This window comes from Ascidia mentula, chromosome 2, assembly GCF_947561715.1.
Source record: "Ascidia mentula chromosome 2, kaAscMent1.1, whole genome shotgun sequence".
Classification (NCBI taxonomy): domain Eukaryota; kingdom Metazoa; phylum Chordata; class Ascidiacea; order Phlebobranchia; family Ascidiidae; genus Ascidia; species Ascidia mentula.
Genome location: NC_138567.1, coordinates 8,506,491 through 8,528,048, shown reverse-complemented (window position 1 = coordinate 8,528,048; position 21,558 = coordinate 8,506,491). Strand labels below are relative to the sequence as shown.

The 21,558-nt window shown below is 43.2% G+C and overlaps 1 protein-coding gene across 4 annotated transcripts; it reads left to right on the top strand.

The window, feature by feature from the left end:
• The first annotated feature begins 2,491 nt into the window (after positions 1-2,491).
• LOC145888679 (uncharacterized) lies at positions 2,492-21,531 on the top strand. 4 transcript variants are annotated; one of them, XM_082979484.1, is made up of 33 exons: positions 2,492-3,646; positions 4,083-4,254; positions 4,571-4,726; positions 4,918-5,038; positions 5,142-5,232; positions 5,657-5,852; positions 6,966-7,090; positions 7,252-7,443; positions 8,331-8,505; positions 8,797-8,900; positions 9,643-9,800; positions 10,922-11,072; positions 11,426-11,643; positions 12,013-12,255; positions 12,573-12,738; positions 13,330-13,445; positions 14,277-14,447; positions 14,629-14,705; positions 14,865-15,034; positions 15,490-15,607; positions 15,987-16,104; positions 16,457-16,674; positions 17,142-17,252; positions 17,348-17,417; positions 17,605-17,742; positions 17,880-18,024; positions 18,333-18,472; positions 18,719-18,849; positions 18,938-19,096; positions 19,273-19,326; positions 20,062-20,183; positions 20,253-20,504; positions 20,798-21,531. In XM_082979484.1, the coding sequence occupies exons 1-33, from the start codon at positions 2,585-2,587 to the stop codon at positions 20,924-20,926; spliced, it is 5,769 nt and encodes a 1,922-aa protein (XP_082835610.1). In that variant the 5' UTR covers positions 2,492-2,584; the 3' UTR covers positions 20,927-21,531. The 4 variants fall into 4 exon arrangements, with proteins under 4 accessions (XP_082835610.1, XP_082835611.1, XP_082835609.1 ...); XM_082979485.1 differs by having other exon boundaries at positions 4,071-4,254; positions 14,865-14,983; XM_082979483.1 differs by having other exon boundaries at positions 4,071-4,254.
• The last annotated feature ends 27 nt before the right edge of the window (positions 21,532-21,558 follow it).

Genomic DNA, 21,558 nt, shown 5'->3' with positions numbered 1-21,558 from the left:
ATTTCCGGTCGGTACTGCATTGCTAAATGTATCAGATGAATTTGTGAGTGACGAACATGCTTGTAGTCAATGACCCTTGTACACAAGCGCCGCGTCAAGCACGTTCCGCTAATTCGTTTGTTTAAATGTTCTTGCAAGAACGCACAAGTGGTTTTAACTTCACACAATACGACCCCAACAGTTACTTATGTTGTGGTACCGACGATTGGCTGAATTGTATACACGTTTACACTTTGGGCTGCTGCGTAAATTGATTTCCAAGTATATGATGACATATTCAATACAACGCGATTCTTGGTCGCAATACTACAATGTATTTTTTTTAATTTTGCGCTACAATAGTGGTCGACAACTCATATAAAAAAGTGCACCTTACCACAAACTAAACGCTGGTGGTTTCGCGTTGCAGTATGTGTAATGAGCAACAAGATGGCAACCCGCAAAGTTGACTGAAGCAGACGTCACTTATTTGTCGAGCTTAACGCGATACCTTATCGGATCTTACGTTTACCTGAAGTTCCAGAAACCCGTCACACCCGGCTCGCTTGTTTTGTCGTCGAAACTAACCTACCGTGAAAGGCATTTTTAAATGCTATGTCAGGATAGTGTTTTTCTACGCATAATTTGTCATGTATGTGATTGGGGTGCATGCGTTCCTTTAGCGGTCCGAAGTTTCTAAGGCGCATAATCTCACAAAAAAATTGACCTTTTTTGCCACAGATGAGTGTCAAGGCGCTTGTCAATATACGCGTTTAACGCAGTACCAGAACAAGAACACCAACGATTTTTATACAAAACCTTCGGAATTATGATGGAATGCACGTTGACAGCCTTGAGGCAAATCACCTTGTTTTGGGGCCTTTACCACCCGTCCCTATATGGGCTACCGTATCTCGATCTTTTTGTGATCAACGCAATGAGTCAAACAAGGCCTTCGGGGGTCAGACATGCGTCCAGGCAACAATACCGGTCGCTTTAATAATACTGCGTGGGGTTTGGTTGCTGACAAAACGGCACTTAGTCAAGTTTCCGCCGCACAAACGTGTTTTATACGGTGTGTCGACGCTTACTCCAGTAGCAAAACATCCGGAACCTGATGACGCGTCCCTCAAACTGCTGGTGATGTGCTCGGCCTCCCGTCAGTCATCTTTTAGTTTACGCTATTTGAAAGGTACGACGCAGGTCGAAAGTTTTTGGCAGGGGCTCCAGTGGGTGCGAGATCTGTCCCTATAGGAGGTGCGTGGATGCTGAGTTATTAAGGTTAGGCAAAATTATATTTCATAAACTGCCCAAGGGGTACAGGAATTCGTTGGTGATTTCAAACGGGGTGCCCACAAGAAAAAGGTTAAGAACCAGTGGTTGTGGGAAACAATGGAACACGCGTGGGTTTAAGACAGGTGGACTATCATGTGTGAAATATAAAGAGAGTCATGTAGCGTCATCGTAACAGTTTGTAGCTCGAATCTTCAGGCAGTAGATAGGTGTATATGGCAACGGTAAATTTTTCGCGTATACTTTCGTTGCTGACGAAGGCTTTGTGTTACCCCTACGATCCGAGCTGATTCGAGTTGTTCCAAAGAAATCCAAGCAATTGATTCATGTTCAGAAATGCACCCTGTCATGGACAATTATTTTGCATTAACACTCCCGCCGTGCCATTGAGCGACCACGAACACCCCTGCCGAAGGCCGTGACGTCATTGGGAGGCCGGCAGCGCGTGATGAGAAAGCGGAAACGCCGACGTCACAAAACGGCCATCGGCACAACATTGTGTAAGTGCTTGATGACTATAGCTTATTGGCGTGCGGTGGTGTTGGCCATTGTACGAGAAGTGAGGCTTGTGCACGTACAGCCCGTCAGGTATTTTAATGTAAACAATTCGGTAACCTGTGGTAAACAGTTGATGTTATGCGCGTAAATAAAGGCCCGAACGCTTCTTTGTACTTCAGGCCAAGTCTTTATGTCGTTATTTTCAGTGAGTAGTTCAGGAAAAACTTAAATCGGGACCAACAGTTCGTGACACTAGTTGTTTTCCAAAGTTCCGTGGAGTTTTTCGCTTAGTGGAGAGCGCGGGGCATCCGAAATCGATTGTGAGTTCATTAAACCCGCACGCAGGAGGCGAAGGCATTGAGATTAGCCGCCAGTGCGACCCTGCACTTCTCGCTGGGGTTTTTAAGTGAGTCTCGCCTCCAGCCGTGTCGCAGCGAAACGCGCACTTTAGTGACCGTGCTTGAACGCTCGTCTCGAGAAGCATGTCTCAAATCAGTGAACCGTACGTTCCAAGGCCGACGGCAGTATTATCGCGGCGTGTTTTGGCGCTGTCGTCTTAATAAGGTGTTGCACTTCGGCCTGCGTAGTTGCAGATACTATCAACAAATCCGACTGTCAGAAAACAAGGTCACGTCATCGTCCTGAGCCGATTTTCGAGCGTATTTGTAAGTGTACTGGCCCGACTCAAATGAACCTTGCAAATTCCTTTATTCGCAGGTACCAACCGATTAATTCGTAAGTCGTAAATGATGCCCTGTAATTGGCCCTACGTCATGCATTGGAAATAGTCAACAAGCAAAGCAAAAGGATAGGAATGGCTGACAGACCGCAGTACATAGCCACAACCAACCGGACTGTGACATCATCAAGCAGCGCTAAACCGAGAGGTAGCCCACTCACTCCCACAAACCCAAATCAGTCCAGCGACGAGGTGTTGGATTTCATCAAACAAAAAGCTCGCCATGCCGCAAATTTCTACAATTCCGTCGGTCTGTCCAATGGCGACTTGATCACCGAGGCTCGGCGCCGATCGAGCAACCCCGACAAAGCTGCACCGACGTGGAGTCAGTCGGGTACCACGGGCTACACGTCGCCCAGCAAGTACGGCGCGACTTGGGTGAAGCCCAGATCGAGGCCCAACAGCCAGGACACCAGCAAGGACTATCCCATCAGCTACACTTTGCCAAAAAAGACAACTCATTCTTCCACGTCTGGAGAAACTCAAACCCCAAACCGCAACAGCAAATCTCGTTCGAAATCTGCTTCGCATGAATTGGGTGACAGCAAGCATTTGGAGGTGGCCAAACCTGATGCTTCGTTGAAAGATCAGTACCTGAGCACCAGTGCAAGTGCAGAAAAGCTTGATGACATCTCCAAAATAAATTCATTGGACCGACATTATGTCAGTGGAAAAGAGGATGGAATTAAGTCCATGTCTTTGAACAGAATAGGCAAGTCGCCCTACCAACTTGAAGATCACCTTCAAGTGAATGGTGCTCCTCGTCTAAACAGTCACTTACATGGGTCAAATACATCGCTAAACAGCCAAGATGCAGAGTTGCTTGACAAGAAAGCAATGCCCCCACCCAGTGCAGAGGATACAGAAAAAGCTGCTGTTTTGCGAACCCCTCACAAGTTGGAGCGACAACGATCAAATAGTGAATCCAGAAATGAGAAGCGAAAATCCAAAGACTACCTCTCCATGAGCTTTGATTCCACCTCACATAGTAACAATAAACTGACCACATCTGCACGAGGTTATGGCAGTGCGTCCTCCCTGGATCAGGTGATGGCCAATGAGCATTATGCTCTGGAGCATAAGCCAAGTAAAATAGATTCTCACAGTCTTCCACCAAGCACAAGACACACTAAAAAGGTAAAAACAGATATTTTACTACCTTAGTGTAAATGTCCGCTTGGCTTTAATTTGATATCCACAACAATTGTGAAATTATGTTGATAATATCCAATGAGGTTTTTTTTACATAATTTACTTGATGTAAGGTTGAACTTACATTCTTACCTCCTGATGAAGGCTGTTGCATAACAGCCGAAATGTTGAGAAACATAAATAAAATAAAGTTTGCCAGAAGGGCAGTATTCAGCAACATCATTTACTGTTGGTCATTTAAATCTTTTCATTTCTTATGTATACCATTATAGTGTCGGTTGGTTGGAAGCATTGGAAATATTCTTCATTTGCTCTGAAAATACTGTTTAAACAAAAAAATTGAATTCATTTTAGTGAGGGCAGCAGTATTCCGCTGATGTAGGTTCAATTTTTTGTAACACACACATAGGTTTTTGTGCAGAACAAAACGGATTCCCGTGGAACAAGTCCTGCTAACAGTGCAAATGCCAGCCCCAGAATGGGGAGACGCCGCAACAAAGAAACCTTGAGATCGAAATCTGATGTACCAGACCATAGAACTATTATCTCCAAGTTGACAAGTGTGCAGTATGACAGTGTTGATGTAGTTAAAGGTCAGACATAAAAAAACAAAACACTGCTTTTCATGTGTTTGCATGCTCTTGACTTAGGTAAATAGGATTATTGTGATATGAATTGTGGACTGATCTTTTCACTAATAAATAATGCAAAAATGTGAATGGCACTGATGCTAACTGCGCTGTCAATTTAAATCTGACATTATCCAGTCAGTATATTGATCCACAGACACATATTGTGACTATTTTTGTATGAAAACTTACTCTTTGAGTTTGTTTGCAAGAAGTCTATTGGTCACATATTGTTTTCTTAAGTTTTTTGCAAGTTCCAAAATTTTATGTACTTTCATAGATTGCAGTTGGGAAGAAGAACGTCGTCGCAGAAATCATTTTTCCCACTATGACTGGCAGAGCATGCTCTTTTCATTCCGTGATGTGCTTATTGCTATGGAGAGCTTGAAACGCAAAAACACTACTACAGGTGCCAGCAAGGCTGCAGCCCTGGCAGGTATGCATTGTTGTCTCTGTACCTACCTGTTATTTCACATTCATTAAGGCTGTCATAATGCATCTGTTCGCGTCTGTTGGGCTTTAACATAAAAATGTAAACTGTCTAGTCTTGATGAGGTGCTGGAAACTGCACATTGTATAACCCATATAATAAGCTTTTTTTATCATTGGGTTGTTTTCTTACTGCAGCAAGTACTGATAGCCTTGGTAGCAAAGGGTCCAGTATCAGTGGAAGTATGGAAGATATGTCTATGTTTATTGAAGAGGATGTAGGCTTGGAGAGCAACAAATTCAATGAACTTGTTTCGAAGTATGTGTATTCGAGCATTGAAGATTGTAATATGTTTGATGTAGCATTGATGCTGTAGAGCAATCAAGGAAGTGAAAAATGATGCAAATGTGTTTGTTGACAGTTGTCCATACTTTCGTAATGAAATCGGAGGTGACGCAGAGAGAGTGATTTGCATCTCAGCTTCCGGTGCTAATGCATCAGTGTCTGTACAAGTAAGTTCATGACTGCACTCATTACCTGCATATGTGTATTTATATCGATTACACGAGCAGTGTCATGTTTTGCCGGTGAACTAGATATATTATAGTATTTCCTTGGTAAATGTCAGGCCACACACAATTTGTCATTTGCTACAAGTTAAAATAAAATTGTCACAGGCTCTGCACAATTCACCACGTTTCAATTGTTCCTTCACAAATACTAAAAGTTGGGATACAAATGCTTATGAAACTGTGTTTGTTATTGTATTGCATGATAATCCGAATTGCCTAATATGTATAAGCTTTAATCTCCCAAGACTGATTTTGTGTTTTAATCCTAAAGATTATATGTAGTTATAGTTACACTGCTAGACATGTTTGTGTTTGTAGTTGCAATATCCACCATGTGTTGAACATGCCTTTCTGTGCATTGCAGGTTGGCAACCATGCAGACAACACCACAACAAATGTACAGAAGGTGTTATACAGTCACACGTTTCTTTCTGTGGTGGAGCGTGGCAACTCGGAGAGTCTGCTTCCCCCTGGATCACCACAAGCTGGTCAAGTTGGTTTTGGAATCGAAAAACAAGACGATGGGGCTTCTTACTACAGGTTGCATTTTTTTGACAAAGGTCAGACAAACACCTTTTTGTTTGAGCAAACATGTGTGGATCACTTACATATTTGCTAATAGGGCAGCGCAAACATTAAGTTTTAAATATTTTTTAACATAATTTTGATTGTCATATTGAAATGTACTTAGCAAAATCAACATGTTGAAAGGTTTTAATTGTTTAAAAGTACTTAAAAACGTTGCTGGTGAACTTGGGGAAGTGGCATGGCACCCTTTCTTCGATTTGTCTTTGTGATTTCAACCGAAGCACAATTCAAAACGCTAACAATTGCCCTCACTAGGTTTGTTTATTTTCACAAGGTGATTGACATTTAACCCCTCACACATACCACGTAAAAACCTTTTATTGCCCAACCCAGTAAACAAAGGCCCGCTCTCAGCACAAGGAAATCGTTTGCTGGCAAGCTGGACACCACCCGTGCAGGTCGCAGCCCAGCCAACCTTTGTCGTTTGACTCATAACACGGCCCCTACCGGTGCCTGTGCCTGTGCCATAAGGAAACGCGCGACATACATACTTAGTACCCGAACTACCCGTCAGTCACATGTTGATCATTTTCCCTATTAGTACACTTTTGTGTACGTCCGGCCCCGTTTCAAACGCCCTGCAGTATTGTACTTAGCGGCACATTGCCGTAGTTTCGCGTTGTGTGCGGGCTGGTGTCCTATTACCTCACTGCGCGAGAGTGTTGGGCGCATCGAGGAAGCAATTAGTGCTTGATAGGTCGCACACATGCGCCTAATTCGATGCGGTCGTTGCTGTTGCCATTGAACGCTTCTGTAACCGCCGGCAGCTTCATGGAACCTCATTATTTGCTGCAAAACGCTGCGGCCCGACGATTATCGCTAAAGAACAGTTTTTAAATGACCTCGCTCCGAATGAGCAGATGCTGCATTGGAACTTCATTGTTCGGACAAATTGCGGAGAGGTTTAAAGTCATTCTATGGAAGGATTTCAGCAATTACTGTATTGCACTTTCCAATCCACCACAGCACAATGATTGTATTTTTCTCTTTGTACTGAGTTTGTCACAAATACCGCGAACCTCTTGGCTTCGTACACATGCATATCATATTTCCAATTTTGATTTAATTAAACGTATTCGCTGCAGAACATCAAAACTTTTTCGGCATCGATGAAAAATACGGACCGGTGATCATCAGTCTTCGCCGAGAGAAGATAGAAGACAGTGCGATGGTTGCTTACCAGTACAGAGTCATCGTACGAACGAGCGAAGTATGCAGGCCTGTTTCGTACAGAATATGTTAAATAATACCTTCAACGTGCTACGGCAAAACCTTACACGTCGTAATCGACAGTTTGGCTGTGAACCCCATTTATCCGCCTTGTTAACACGAGTTAGGCGAACGCGTTTTAACTTTAATTCCCTGTTGCAGCTTTGCACACTTCGCGGCTCCATACTGGAGGAAGCGATACACCACAACGCAACCAAGCACGGCTCGGGAAAGGGTTTACCTCCCAAAGAGGTTCTGGAATACGTTTGCCCCGAAGTTAACTTGTCCTGTCTCAAATTTGCCCAACCTACACCCAAAGTACACGAACAGCTGGTCAAGGTTGACGAACAGAATGTAAGTTTAATGCAGATTGTCATGGTATCATTTGTTATAAACACGTTTTCTTACGTTAGTAGATTTTTCATATATGGGAAACGTTTTTTAAATATTGCTTAATGACAAACACTTGTAAAAAAGTTTCGTGTAAGCTATATACTAATATTGAGCAGCTGAGCAACCATTGGTTTGGCACAATTCTTCCCGTAGCATCGTTGGCATGCTATCATAGATTATTTCTTTTACAAGTAAAAAGGAAAACCCAAGAACCCAGTAAAACATGTGCCGGACACAGAGAGCTTTCGCAATGATATACAGCTCCGCTCTGGCCGTCCATATGCTTCTGTGCATTAACATGTTGTCGACCGATCGTACCCACATGAATAATTAATATCGAGGAACGCACAACCCACATATATACATCGCGTATATCCCGAGCGGTTATCCCTAAGGCCAGCTGTACTGGTAGTTTTTTTGGCTAATATCATTTTGAAAATTGAAATCAGTTTAACGCGTTAATGTTATTACGTAACATGATGTCCATGTTGGCATTTGGGTAGGTCGTTTTGGTGTATTTGAAAGTTAAAGAGATGTCATTTTATCCTCAAGTCTCGAATATTGTTTATTTTCAATGGCTTAATGTATCCTTGTCGTATCACCAAAATCAGCCTAAATAATTGACATGAAACGTGCGTAAATTCTTTCGATGTATTTTTTGTCGAAATTACACTAGTCAACAGCCACATTTGTGTCTACAACCCATCTATGTTGACCGCGTTGTGTGTTTGTTCTTAGCTAAGAACCCTTATAGCCACAGTCCATTCCCGGGCGCCAAGATACTCACACGATTTTACATGCCTCTATCATTAAACGCCATTATCAAAACGCCCCGTTCATTTCCACAGGTGTACAGGTCGTACAAGATAGGCGTGTTGTATTGTCGGGCCGGACAAACCACAGAAGAGGAAATGTACAACAATGAGCATGCAAGCCCAGCCTTCGAGGAGTTTCTTGAACTTCTCGGCAACAAAGTGAAACTTAACGGCTTCAGTGACTTCCGTGGTGGTTTAGATGTGAAAAGTAAGGGATGAATAGTTGAACTGTTAATCTTCGGCCAGACTGACCGTTTGTCGCAATTAAAGCATGATACGCGTTGTAAGCGCCAAAACATGCGACAGCAAGCAGCATTACAGTACTGCCCCGAATTTACCATTTCATAATCTATATACTCGTATTGTGAAGTGAAAATTTGTCGTGAAAACCACTGGATTTAACTTGTACTGTTAAGTGGTGTCAACGCATGTTAAAATATCAATTTAGGATTATAGGCTACCCTGCTTTACTATCAGGTAACTCTAATCTTTCCTTCAGCCGACTCAACCGGGACAGAATCGGTTTTCTGCAAGTTCCGTGGTTACAAGATCATGTTCCACGTTTCCACCATGCTTCCGTTCACCCCCAACAATCGCCAGCAGGTCGGTTCCCTAATTTACATGTAATGAACGGAACACAAGACTTACACGTCACGATCGAGTGGATAGCGTTGAAGATGCCTTGATAATAGACCACCTTTGTTTCCATGATCTAATTCGTTTAGGCCATTTGGGGTTTAGGGTTGTATCCTTAGGATGTCGTGATCCTTTCACTGAACATGCAACATTGGTTTGTGTCGCGGTAAATATGTTTTGTGTTTACATTTAAAATCAAATCTCTGCGCGCGATAATACGTCACCATAGCGACATGTACGTCATACTACCAGGGGTTGGTGAACGACTTCTGGCGCACGTCCTGTTTTATTCCGTCCTGAGCCAAAATTGTCGCAAATTTCCCACGTTAGAAGCTTTGTTAGCGAGGATGTTGTTATTTCGTTTAGTGAAGGCACATGTGTGTTTGTTTCGCAATTTCGCCGAACTCTGCGTAGCGCATGGCTTCCGCAATTTTAAATTACGTCAGCCGGGCGCTATGGATAGAATATAACACTTGATGAGATATGATTAATACAAACATATCATATCACCAGTAATGGGCTATCATTGGAACGCTAATGGTGCAAGGTGCGCATTATATCCCAGCCTTTACCTTTTATACAAACCCAAATGCCGCCAAGTCATGGTGTTTTGGTTGGTTTTGCGTCGCTCTAGTTACGAATTTCCAGCGCTTTACTCGATCAATGTGTCCTTCAATGCAAGCAAATAACCCTAATTTTTTTCTCACAGTTGCTGCGTAAACGCCACATCGGCAACGACATCGTAACGATCGTCTTCCAGGAGCCCGGATCCGAGCCGTTCAACCCGAAAAATATCCGCTCCCACTTCCAGCACGTCTTCATCATCGTGCGCGTACACCGGCCCTCCACAGTTGAAACTTGCTACAGGTGGGCTGGGGATTTAGATTTTGCGATGTACAACAGAGGCTCTTAGTGCGTCGTTTCGTATTTTAAAGGGCGCCGCGTAACAGTTTAAACGAATGGAGATCGGGGCAAATGACAAGATAAGGGAACAAATAGTCCTGTTAGATTTATGATTGTGGGATTTTTAAAGTGCGCAAAAAAGTTTAAGAACCACTGCCTTACGGTATGGTCTTAAGCTTATGGCGTTGTATACTCGGAACGACTGACTACAGGTTGGAGTCGTTCCAAGAAGAAGTGTGGTGTAAACCAGGCGAGCTTCAAGGAAGTTGGTTCCAAACAGTATTGTGGAGTTGGCTCGGCACTTGTACCGATACTGCATCTCCGAATGCCAATCTGACTGTTTTTATTTCCTTCTAGGAAAACCGCAATGATTAGTACCTTTTTTGGTATAACTTGTTGTATGTTTTCTGACACTATATTTCCCGCAATATTTTGATTAATGTGCGTAAAGTTTATCTTGGTCAAAACATATAACGGCGACAATATCAAATATCAAAAGACATGTCAGGCCCTCCCGAGCGCTTTAAATCGTTACATAAAACTATATTGAGTCAGATCTATTACTCAAAGGATTGGAATGATGAGCCATGGCGTCAGAATCGATTATTTGCCTCCAGATAGACATTTTGTCGGTTAGATTAGATCAGCATGACCAGCAGCAACAACCTGATTTAACTGAAATGATTCGATGTTGTCCTTATTGACGACTATTATCTCAAGGGCCGTTTTTTACCTGCGTCAACCGACTGTTATTTTACTCTGCCGTTGGATTTTAAGACGCGGAACGATAGAATGTGCGGTTTGTTTTGATCCCCAGTATAAACTCCAGTAATAATCCACTTGGATTCAGCTTTGCGCTTTTTTTACAATTTAGTAGAAAACCATCTGCTTAGCTTTAACGTTTTTCAATCCCCGGAAAGTTTTTTTCCATTCTGTTCACTTTATATTGTTAGTCTTTGCAGCCGAGAGTGAAAATATTTAACACCTAAAACCGAATACCCGAGAAGCATTAATTCGAAACACACCTAATTGAAAGTGAAAATGTTATTTCCGTCATATCGATAACTTTCTTTGTTACGTCACAGAGTCGCCATAACAAGATCGCGCAACATTCCCCGCTTCGGTCCCCCCATTCCCGATTGTTCCATGTTCCCCAAGTCGCCCACGTTTCGCGAATTCCTCCTCACCAAGATTATCAATGGGGAGAATACTGCCCACATCGCCGGAAAGTTCAAGGTATGAACATGCTGAGACTGTAAGAAAGCCACCGAGCAACCCCTGGTCTTTGGTTAGTTTCTTAAATCTAGATCCTATCACATTCTAAGGCAATTTTAAATCAGTTTCTAAACCATAAAAAAGTCGTTTCTGCATACGTTGATGATTGATGCATGCTGTAATCTACATATTTAACGCTATTTGTGTGTGTTTTTTGCTCAAGTGTCTCTCACTACGTAGCCATTGTCTTAAATTTAAAATCCAACGATACAATAAAACCCATGACCAAAACAATAGCAGCGTGCCACACATCCGGGGAATTCCCGTTCATTCATGAAAACAACAATCGACATTGGCGCCTTTTCACCGTGCAGGCGATGGCTATGAACACGAGGCAGGAGTACTTGCGTGACCTCTGCCTGCACCACGCGACGCAGAACGGCCTGGACGCCAACGCAAAGTTCGGACGCTTTTCGATCTCTGCCGCCTCGCGCAAAATCCGTGACGCCAAGGACAAGCAGAAGCTGAGACCCACGCCCGAGTTGCTGAGTCGCGGCGCACTGTCATGGCATGTCACTGTTCAGGATTACAGGTAACGCAGCTCCTACGTTTTGGTGTATAGTACTTGTTACCAGTCGTGGTGTTTGTATCGATCTGTCCAACGTACTGCTGGATAAACAGTTAAATGTGTTGATGCGGTTTGGCCGTCGATGGTAACATATGCAAGCTGGTATTTCTGTTCATGTTATTTTACTAATTTCCCAACCCCTATATTATCTTCCAAACTGCTATAGTATGCAAGTTTGTACAATTCCTGAACAAACGATATTCGCCAAAAACACATCGCCTTTTTATGGCAGCCATAATGCAACTTAAGTTCAATAGAGTTGCTGCAAAACGCTAAAGTAACTACAGTGAAAAGTTCTTCCTAACGCAAACTGTCACCTTTTCTCGTTCACAGCTCATCGGACGTGGTTCCTTGCCTGATGGGAATGAGCGACTGCGTCCTTACCGTCATTGAAATCAACACACGCGAGTTAATCTTCAGCATTCCCTGCCAGGCGGTGTTGGGTTGGACCGTACCCCCGCCCACCCCTGAGCAATTGCGGGGATTCACACGAGATCTTCACGTTTACTACGGTCGTGGGGAGCGGCTCTCGGTCCAAATTGACGACCTCGAGTCACGTGACGAGATAGTTTTAAGGTAAGGGAGTATTGTTGTGTTAGTGTGGACATTTAGGGAAGGCATCGCCTTGAGAACTGGTTATTGATACATCCATAGCTGTAACTTGTTGATGCGGTTACGTGACTGAAAAGAAAGATTTGTTATCTCCAAAATAATTGTTTTTTTTTTTGTCTGAGGTAAGACCACGACCACGTGTTGTAACATATGTTTAATTTTTCGCTTTTCTCATAAAATGACTGTTGTATGGCTGATAATTAAAACTACTACCAAACCAACGTACAAATATCATGCCTTTAACGTTTAAATACCATGTGTATCTATTTTGTTCTTAACAGACTGGAGCGATTCACGAAGGGCTCGGAGACGTTTTATCGTCAGCTGAGAAGAAATGCACGCGGCGAACTCGGATTCCATGTTAATTATGAAGGGGTTGTAATGGACGTGGAACAGAGCGGCAACGCCTTCCAGGACGGGTTGAGACAAAGCAGTCGGCTTGTGGACGTATGTAATGTTGTTTTGTGTTCTTGCGTTTTATATACGTTAGTTGTACGCAGCTTATGGTTTTGGTCGGCATAGGATGTTAGACTCAGTAGTTAATCATTCCCTGGCCTAATTCACATCTTCATCCCCGCATAACGTGAGGTTCCTGCTTAGTGTGTGTCCCTCAATAATTTGCTGTAGCAACTGACTTCAGTTGGGTCGTTCTGAACTTATTTTGTCCGGAGGTCGGAACGGTATCAGTGCAGGTTTTCAATTTGAAATCGATCCGATTTTTTTCCTACACAGTTTCTATCTAATGTCCCACATAGTTTTTTCCGAACACGTGGCGTCACAGAGTTTAATGATATTCTTTGTTCTATTTTTTGTCCTTTTGAACGGCATTGTTATAACCTTCTTAGCCCCAACTGGTTCAGGTTCCGGTCATTCGGCCAAATAAGGTCCATCCATTATCCGTATTGACCTCTGGTTCTCGCACTGACTTTCCTAATAAAGTTATCCGTAATCTTGTGGCGCAAGCACCATTAGTACATGTCGGGTCAATCAATAAACTTGCCTTGCCTCCTACTCCCTACCTACGCACATCTTGCGCAGATCTGCAAGGTTGCCGTGGCAACGATGACGCACGAAGAGATCATCGACCTGTTGCGCACATCGAAGGTGGTGCGAGTGGTGGTGATTCCCCCGAATGAAGACGGCACCCCGCGCAAGTAAGTCTTATTATAATTTTTCGTTAGTTGCCATATCGCGTGAGGAAGCTTGTTATTTAAACCGAATTACGGAGTGGAAATTTTGCTTGCGAAATGAATGGAAATGTGACGAATCACGATCACTCTTCCCCACCCATTATTTGTACAGTCTCAAAAACTTCCATTTCCGAGAAGTCATCGCTAAACTTAGTACCCACATGCACAATAATTATGACAATAACATGACGTCGAAGTGTGGATTGTTTTCGCAAACGAGACATCAAGTCGCTTTAAATAGATTCTTGTTGCAATAAGAGGGCGATTCCAGCGTGCAGTTGTGTCACAAGCAATGGTGTAATAAGAATCTTATTCAGTGTTTTTAATTACGTTACCACATGACCACTTTCTTTGTTTGTACCCACGAGCAATAGTGGATTTAACCCAAGGAACGTGCACGCGATTCGGTTTCTTACATAAGGGTCGACAATAATAGAAATCTTATACGATGCGATGGTCTGATTTGCGACGAATCGAGAAATGACTCAACAAAATTAGCGGCACGAGTTTAGGTTTTTAGGGCGCAATTTGGGATTTGAGCGAAAAGGTTTCCTGTTCCAGTCATCCCATGTCTATAATTCGTACATAATGTGGTGATCTCTACATTTCACACGTCCTTTCGAAAGTGCTTGCGTTCTTGTGACTTTGAATTGTTCTGTATGATCAGCAAAAGATGAAACGGTATTTTTGTATTTCTTACCTAATTCACCGATAGGCAATCACCGATAAGAAAAACATCCAGATCATGTGCATAAAGTTTAACTGTAATCTACAACAAACCGTTTTGTCCGGTAGGTGCAGCATGGAGCTATATCACCTGACGCCGATCATGGACGTGAGGCCCGTGCCACAGGGAATGACCTTTGAACCCATGCACGAAAGAGCGCGGAGTGAACCTGTCCAACACACTTCACCAGCCGGTTACGATGTGGTCGATTCCGCCGTTCCCGTGACAACGGATGCCACGTATGTAGAATCCGTAAACCGTTTCTGCTATCAAACATATTGTAAAATATTCCAGAAGGTAAAGCCAATTGTTTCTCGCCGTATTTTTGTGTCCTTCCATCGTAGCAGAGAATTTAAGTGCTCTTACCGTTGGCAAAACACATCGTTCCACGCATTATGACATTGGGCTATTCCCTTACAGACACCATCGCAGTGAAAGTTACAACACCAATGCTCCCAAATACAGATACGATGCCGTACCGGCAAGCAACGGAACTGGTGAGTTTTCACCTCAGTGGAAAACAGGTTTCACGAAAATATATATTCATTCTGCATTCAATCCATATTTACCAAGTCCATACACCTGTATAGACCTAAGCCATCCTAAATAGCGACAATATTTTTGTAAGTTATTTGACCATTTGTTTCCTATTTAAGCGGAACCTTTGCGTGAAAATCCGAAGACGCGCAAGAGTGCAAAGCACAAGGGAGTGCACAAGAGCGCATCTAGCGACAGTCGCACGCTGCTTCTGACTACTGCTACGAGGCTAGCCGTGGTGGGTTTGACACAGAATTACGCAGGAGGCCGGACGCCACCTCGTGCGAAGGTGTCGCTTTGTTTTTACTGCTTTTTCGGCTTTGGGTTTTCTTGGCAATCGAAAACGTTAACTTTTTGAGTGGTTTTGTCTACGTCACCTCGAAACCGGTGATGACGTCAAAAGATAAATGGAATTTTAACAAGCCGTAAGAAAAAGCCGCAAAAGGTGCTTGCGATTCTAATTGCGGCTGTGATGTAAACCGATTGGCGCAATCAACCAATCTGCATGCGCTTGTTCAGTCGGCAATTTGCATTCTTTTTAAAAAAATGTGGCTGCTCTGTCTTGCAAAACACAACGCCTGATGATTTCATTCGTTCTGCACCCGACTCACCATGCAATCACCAACAACTAACCGACAATGCAAAACACAATGACAGACACCCTGCATGACGGCTAATTTGTTGTGACGCATGCAAAGTATTGACACCGCTCAACTCCTAAGGAACTACCTGTACTTTTGCCAGATGCCGTTAGAGAGCAATGGCCACTCGAGCGCTTCGAACACACTGTCCAGCACCAAGTCTACCTTCAGTAACTTGAGCAGTCAGAGTGGGGCCGACATCGACTTCGCTGATTCTGAACGTAAGTGGGAATAACACGACTGTACGTAAACCATGAAACGGTCACTGAGATGCGTTCACCTCTTTTAACGTTCTCTGGTGGTGATCAATAATGTCAGTGAAAAACACTTGTGTGTGAATCATAAGCAAAATGCTATTGAAAAATGTATGGTAAAAACGAATCTCTGTATATTTCACTGCTTCTTTTTGCTGCAACGGCCTTTTTTTCCCACTGGTAAGAGTTCCAATCTTTATGATATAGGAGTGCACCTTTGTCAGTAACTATCATTCGCTATATTTAGAAATTCAACTTAATTTTTAAAATTTTCGCTATGCGCTGTTCTATCCCTCCGCGTGTATTTATTCGCAAAACATAACCACCCTCCATTGCAATTTTACAGACAAGAAAACGGGTGATTTGCTCTCTGCAAGCAGTTTATCAACCGACAGTGGCTTGAACAGCAACAACAATTCCTCGAGCACGTTGAGTCGAGCTTCTACCGACACCCCCACGATCAGGTATTTTCCTCTTCATTATACATTAGTTCTCTTGATAGGTTTAGACATTGCGACGAGTTACAAGAAAATTTGTTTGTTTTTCGACACCAAACTATGCTAATGAACATTTTCCATTTATCACCAATGAGCTATTTCCCCAAAATTTTTTGTTGATAATGTTGACATGATTTTAAAGTTAAGCATTGCAGTAAAGGACAAATAACGAGACCTTACGCCTTTATTTTTGCGGCACCAAATTACATTCTATATTTTTGTACGTTTCTCCGTCCACAAACAAGTAAAAATACTCACGTACTTTTCTTTTTTTTAAACCAAATGCTGTTACGCCGTATTTCTTGTTCATTCGTCGCAGCAACCGCTCGCAAGTCAATCCATCACCGCTGTACAGCGAGTCGTCCTACTACTCGCTCAACATAAATTCCAGCAACAACAACAACAATCACAACTTCCAACCTGCTCCGATGCAACCACGAATTCCCAGGAAGAATCCTCCACCTCAAACACCACCTGGCTCTGAAGCCATCATACGCGGTGTAAGCTGGAATCCCAAACCAACCAAACTGGCCCTCGGTTAGTAATGTGGTAAAGAATAGGCGGATATTTTCTAGTGTTGACTTGTTTATGTTTCGCGAGAACTTGAAATTGCAACAAAGGGATTTGCTAGTGGCACCCTTTCGTCAGACTGTCAAGAAATGTCATGTAATGGGTGCAGGAACCTTGAATGTAATTTTTTTTTCTCGCTCGAGTTTGTCGGGTAACAGCGACCAAATATTTATCTAGATGCGCCTTTAAATTAATTTGGATACGGATGCTGGATCCCCAGAAAAGGCGTGCGCATTTGGACGATCTTGTTTTGAGCATTTAACACATAACCTGTTACATGTTGTTTCGACATACTGTGTTAAGTTATTTTTCAAATCGTAAATAGAAATATTAGCTTTTTTGATCGAATTCTGGATATTTTTTAAACTCACTGTCCTCGGTTTCAAAAACTTTATCCTTGTTTTGTGATTGTGGAACGTTTTGGCTCTTGCTAGGCGCGTCGACAGAATCACCCAAGGAGCAAGGGAAGAGCCACTCTTATGCAGTAGATTGTTCGCCATCTGCTGAAGTCAACCGCAGTCTCAAGGTGTATATTGCCGGAACAGGTAAGAAATTATTGGGCTTTGGGGTCAGTTGGCACTGTCAGACTTACAAGAATGTAGATTGCACTTAACGCTTTTTGTTGCCCTTTTTTGTGCAGAAGCTCACAAGAAAGCTCGTTTGTACCAAAGTCAGGTGTCTGCTCCATCCACCCCGTCAGGATACGAAAGGTGACACATGATTCGATAATTTCTTTTTAACGTGATTATTCGCTATTTGGAAATTTAACCACGTTTAAAACTAGTTTAATATCAAAATAAGTAAAACACCCAATACTGTTCACAAATCTCCAACTAACACGAGATTCTTTGAGTTTTCAAGACGTGGCAAATACTTACGTTATATTCCTACATTCAGGCCACACCCTCCAGCCCAACACTCCCACTCCATCAGCCTCCACTCTACCCCCACCAAGTGGCTGACACCTCCCGAACCGATGACGCGACGAACATCCGCCCAACATGCGAACAAACTGCCGAGCCCAAAACCCAAACGGTAAATCAACGCTTGTCTAACATTCTTGTAAGTTTGTAGTCTGGCCAACGCTCCTAACTCAACTGAAAGGAGCAGTATTTGATATCTTATATAATGGCACAAAATAACAACATGTGAAAATAACACTTTTTTTGCAGGCGGTCGGTTGTTCCGAACACAAGGCAGAGACCGAGCAGAATGGGGGATTACCCGTACTCATCCCAGCCCGGTGTGGTTCCGACAACTTCGAACGACATTCAGAACACCTTGATTCGACTGATTGCCGAAAGCACACATAGATCTGTAAGTAGGACTCTGTAATTTAAAAGTTGGCTCGCAAATAGGAATTTATTTTTGTTACTTTGACAAGTGTTTTGAAAAGCTTCATATGCGATCCGAGGGTTGAAACCTGTTTTTCGAAATTCCAATTTCATTATTGGAGGCACAAAGAAGAAAAGTTGACGATAAACACATCATAGGGTATTTTTTTGAATGCTTTCACTTGCATCTCTATAGATATTTAATTGGGACCTGTTTTCCATAGGGCCATTTCATTGGCACAAAGATAAAACTAAATAGGATAACCATATCACATGGTATTTTGCGTCCAGGCCTCCACTAAAAGAAGTTCGCCGTCCCGCAAATCACCCACAAGATCGCCAAGCACCCAAGGGAATTCCCCGACAAGGAGAACATCGTCTTCCGATTTCTCGTCGAGTCGACATTATTCTCACAACGCTTCGCCCACGAGGTTCGCATCTCGCAGTATTAAAAACTATGAGAATTATTCAGCATTTTACAACGTTGAATAATTCAGTGTTGGTACACCTGCCTGCAATGTGAACTGTGTTTAGTCAATTTCAAATCATTAAACAGTGACAACTGCGTACAGATGACGTCAAACAGGCGTTCCAAAGCGCCCGACGATGCCGCAAATGCGAATTATATTATACATTCGTCAATGCAGTTAGTGTCAAAATATTATTCGCATTTCTAGATTAAAGATGCAGCGGACTTTGTCGGATGAGAGCTTATGTGGGGCTCGCACTGATGACGTCATACAGGCACGTCAAGACGGCGCGCAACGACGTAACACGGATCCTCCGAAAACCCTCTACTCCCATCAGCGTAAATGCATAAATCAGTTCAATTTGACGTTAAAATTGAGATCGAAGTTACGTAAAGAAAGCTTATACATTTCTGCTACTTTTTAAAGTTTCTGGCTCGGTGGACTCCCTTGCGCCTCTCAGTGGTCGTACCTCGTACGGCGCTCGCGTGGATCCTCCGCCAGCACTGAACGGGAATTCCCCTATGATGCCCCTTCCCGACTCTTCGTCGTGGGATCGACTTCTCGACGCCGCAAAGGCCGCCGAAGGTGCGAATTAAACATTTGGTTTTGAAATTCGAAACGCGTTCCTTGAGTTTTGGGGGTAGACCTTTTTCAAATATAAGCGTATGATTGTCAGTATACAGCGGGTAATACTTTTTCAACTGGGCGCAATGGATACAAATAGACAAAAAAGTTAAAATCGTCGCGCGCGGTCTTTTCAGAGGCACTCACTAATGATTACTTGGAACACTTCGACGACGATGATGACGACGAAGGTTTGTACGTCACTTTCACGTGTATAGCGCGGGATGTTATGATGATGCGTGCCCATCATAATGTTGCGTTGGTGGCCATATAGTCGAATGATCTGTAGCGCACGGTTTACAAATGTATCGCTCGTTACCTTGAAGACGAGATCTTGGGACTGTCAATGCATGTTGGTGTCCATATGTGTTGTGTCACGATATTCAAGCATTGACATACTTTAGTTGTGTACCACTTTATGTTGCCCAACCTACCTCAAGATATTAACATTTGCCAAATTAAACGATGCTCACCTTTAACCAACTGCAAGTAAATACACGTTATCCGTTGATACTGTTTTCATCACACATAGTTTCGACTTGACTTGCTTTGGACAAAACCTTAACCTTACGCTATAAGGATGTCCTTGCAACGTAATTCTTGGCTTATTGGTGCTCTGGTGCAATAACAACCCACATTATAATAAAGTCCTTCGGCAAAACTGCCCTTGCCTTTTCCGAAAGTTGTTTTGTTTCTTTGTGAGCTTATTTCTGTGGCATCTTGTCGGGATGCATTTCCCGGCAAAACTAACCTACTTTCCAGCACTGTATTTGCAAGCAAGCATGCGCACCCATTAATCTGGAAATATGGAACTAACCTTTCCGTGAACGCCTGTCGCATTTCTGTGAATAAACTGCCTTTATAACGACCTGCCGTCCTTTGGTTTATTTTATTAGCAAATTAACATGATGTTTTAATATTTGCAGTTTTTGAAGCGTCCAGTATTAAGTCTGTTTCCATGGGAACCCTGAACGACCTTGGTCACGTGCCGACCAGCTCAGCAAATCGTAATGGGAGGAGATATTCCGACAAGAGGACGATGTCTGTGGTAAGCAAACTACCATGTCCCCGTCGACCGACACAAACATGATCCTTAACTTTTTACCGTTGATCGCAGGAACAACTTTACGACCACGAGTACCGCGGTAACCAAGGCGACCCTAGCAGCCTGATGCGCAAGCGAGATTCGCCGTTACCCCCGGTCGTGCCCCCGTTTGACCTTAGCGATGATCCATATGATTACACGCAGTCTGTGATGATGTCTGGAGGTGGCGTGGGCGAATCCGGAGGACCTCTGGCCAGTCATTCTGAACAAAGATTGGAACGGATTGAACACGAGTTGAAACTTTTACAGGAGAAGCTAAAAAAGGTGAACATGGGTTAGCGAAACATACAAGTAATGGTACATGCTGCTTATACGTTGGATGAACTTGACATTTCCAGTAACTTTGTTAATCGATTACCGGTACTCCATATAATGTAGGGATGCTGCTTGTCAGTATTGATTCCTTGTCCTGTAGTTTCGAATAGTATCATTTTTAGTGTTGCACATTCACATAAATCCGAAGCCCAACGCAACCTTGTGGTCCACGTGTAAAGTTTAACCGCAGATATTCGTTATTTGTGCCGAACTCGGTGAAATTGCATTATGTATATGAACAGGAACAGGAGTCGAAGAAAAAGCTGGAAAAGGAAGTCAACCTCCTGCGCCGAGACAACACCCGCCTGCAGCGCCACACCCAACCCGAGCCACGTCACAAGCGACCAAAACGACCAAAACCGAAGACGTGACCGCCTTTCTACGTCACAAAGAACCGCTGGTGTCCTTTTCCAAGTTCCCTCCTTGGCAACTCATTCGCAAGGCCACCAATTGTTAAGGTCTATCGCCGAAGCCTGCGTCCCGACCCATTCGAGTTCAGTTCATTTCGGCACATTGGTGTAATGACGTCATCACCTACGTCATCAGTATTATTATTATTTTGTGAAGCCCGTGTATTGGGGGCCTCGTGCCGCACAAAGATGCCTGCCTGTCTGTCTGATAGATTTTTTACCCATTTCTTCGTACACTTCAGTAGCCTTCCCCACATCGCCCACGTGACCGTCTCGAGGGGCGTCATTGAATGAACAGCGAGTGACGTTTCATATAAACCGACCAATCAAGTGTTCTTGTTGAGATCGAGTATTTTTTATATCCAAAATCAGTCTCCCCAAGCTCCTTTTACTTTCCGTGTTTTGTTTTTTCCGCATTTTACTTTGACACACGCCTCCGCTTGTCACTGCTCAGCTGTGACCCAAACCCTCGTTTTACATTATACTATTATTATTATTATTATTATTCCCGTCGCGTATTTTTTCTTCATCAGAGACATAAAATGCAATTAAACAGTTGAACCGTTTGTGTCGAAGGTCAGGAAATAACCATT

Coding starts and splice junctions, on each gene's coding strand:
- LOC145888679 (XM_082979483.1), top strand. CDS start 2,585: ATGGCTGACAGACCGCAGTACATAGCCACAACCAACCGGACTGTGACA. Junction 16,675..17,141: donor ACCAACCAAACTGGCCCTCG/GTTAGTAATGTG, acceptor GGCTCTTGCTAG/GCGCGTCGACAGAATCACCC. Junction 20,505..20,797: donor TACAGGAGAAGCTAAAAAAG/GTGAACATGGGT, acceptor GTATATGAACAG/GAACAGGAGTCGAAGAAAAA.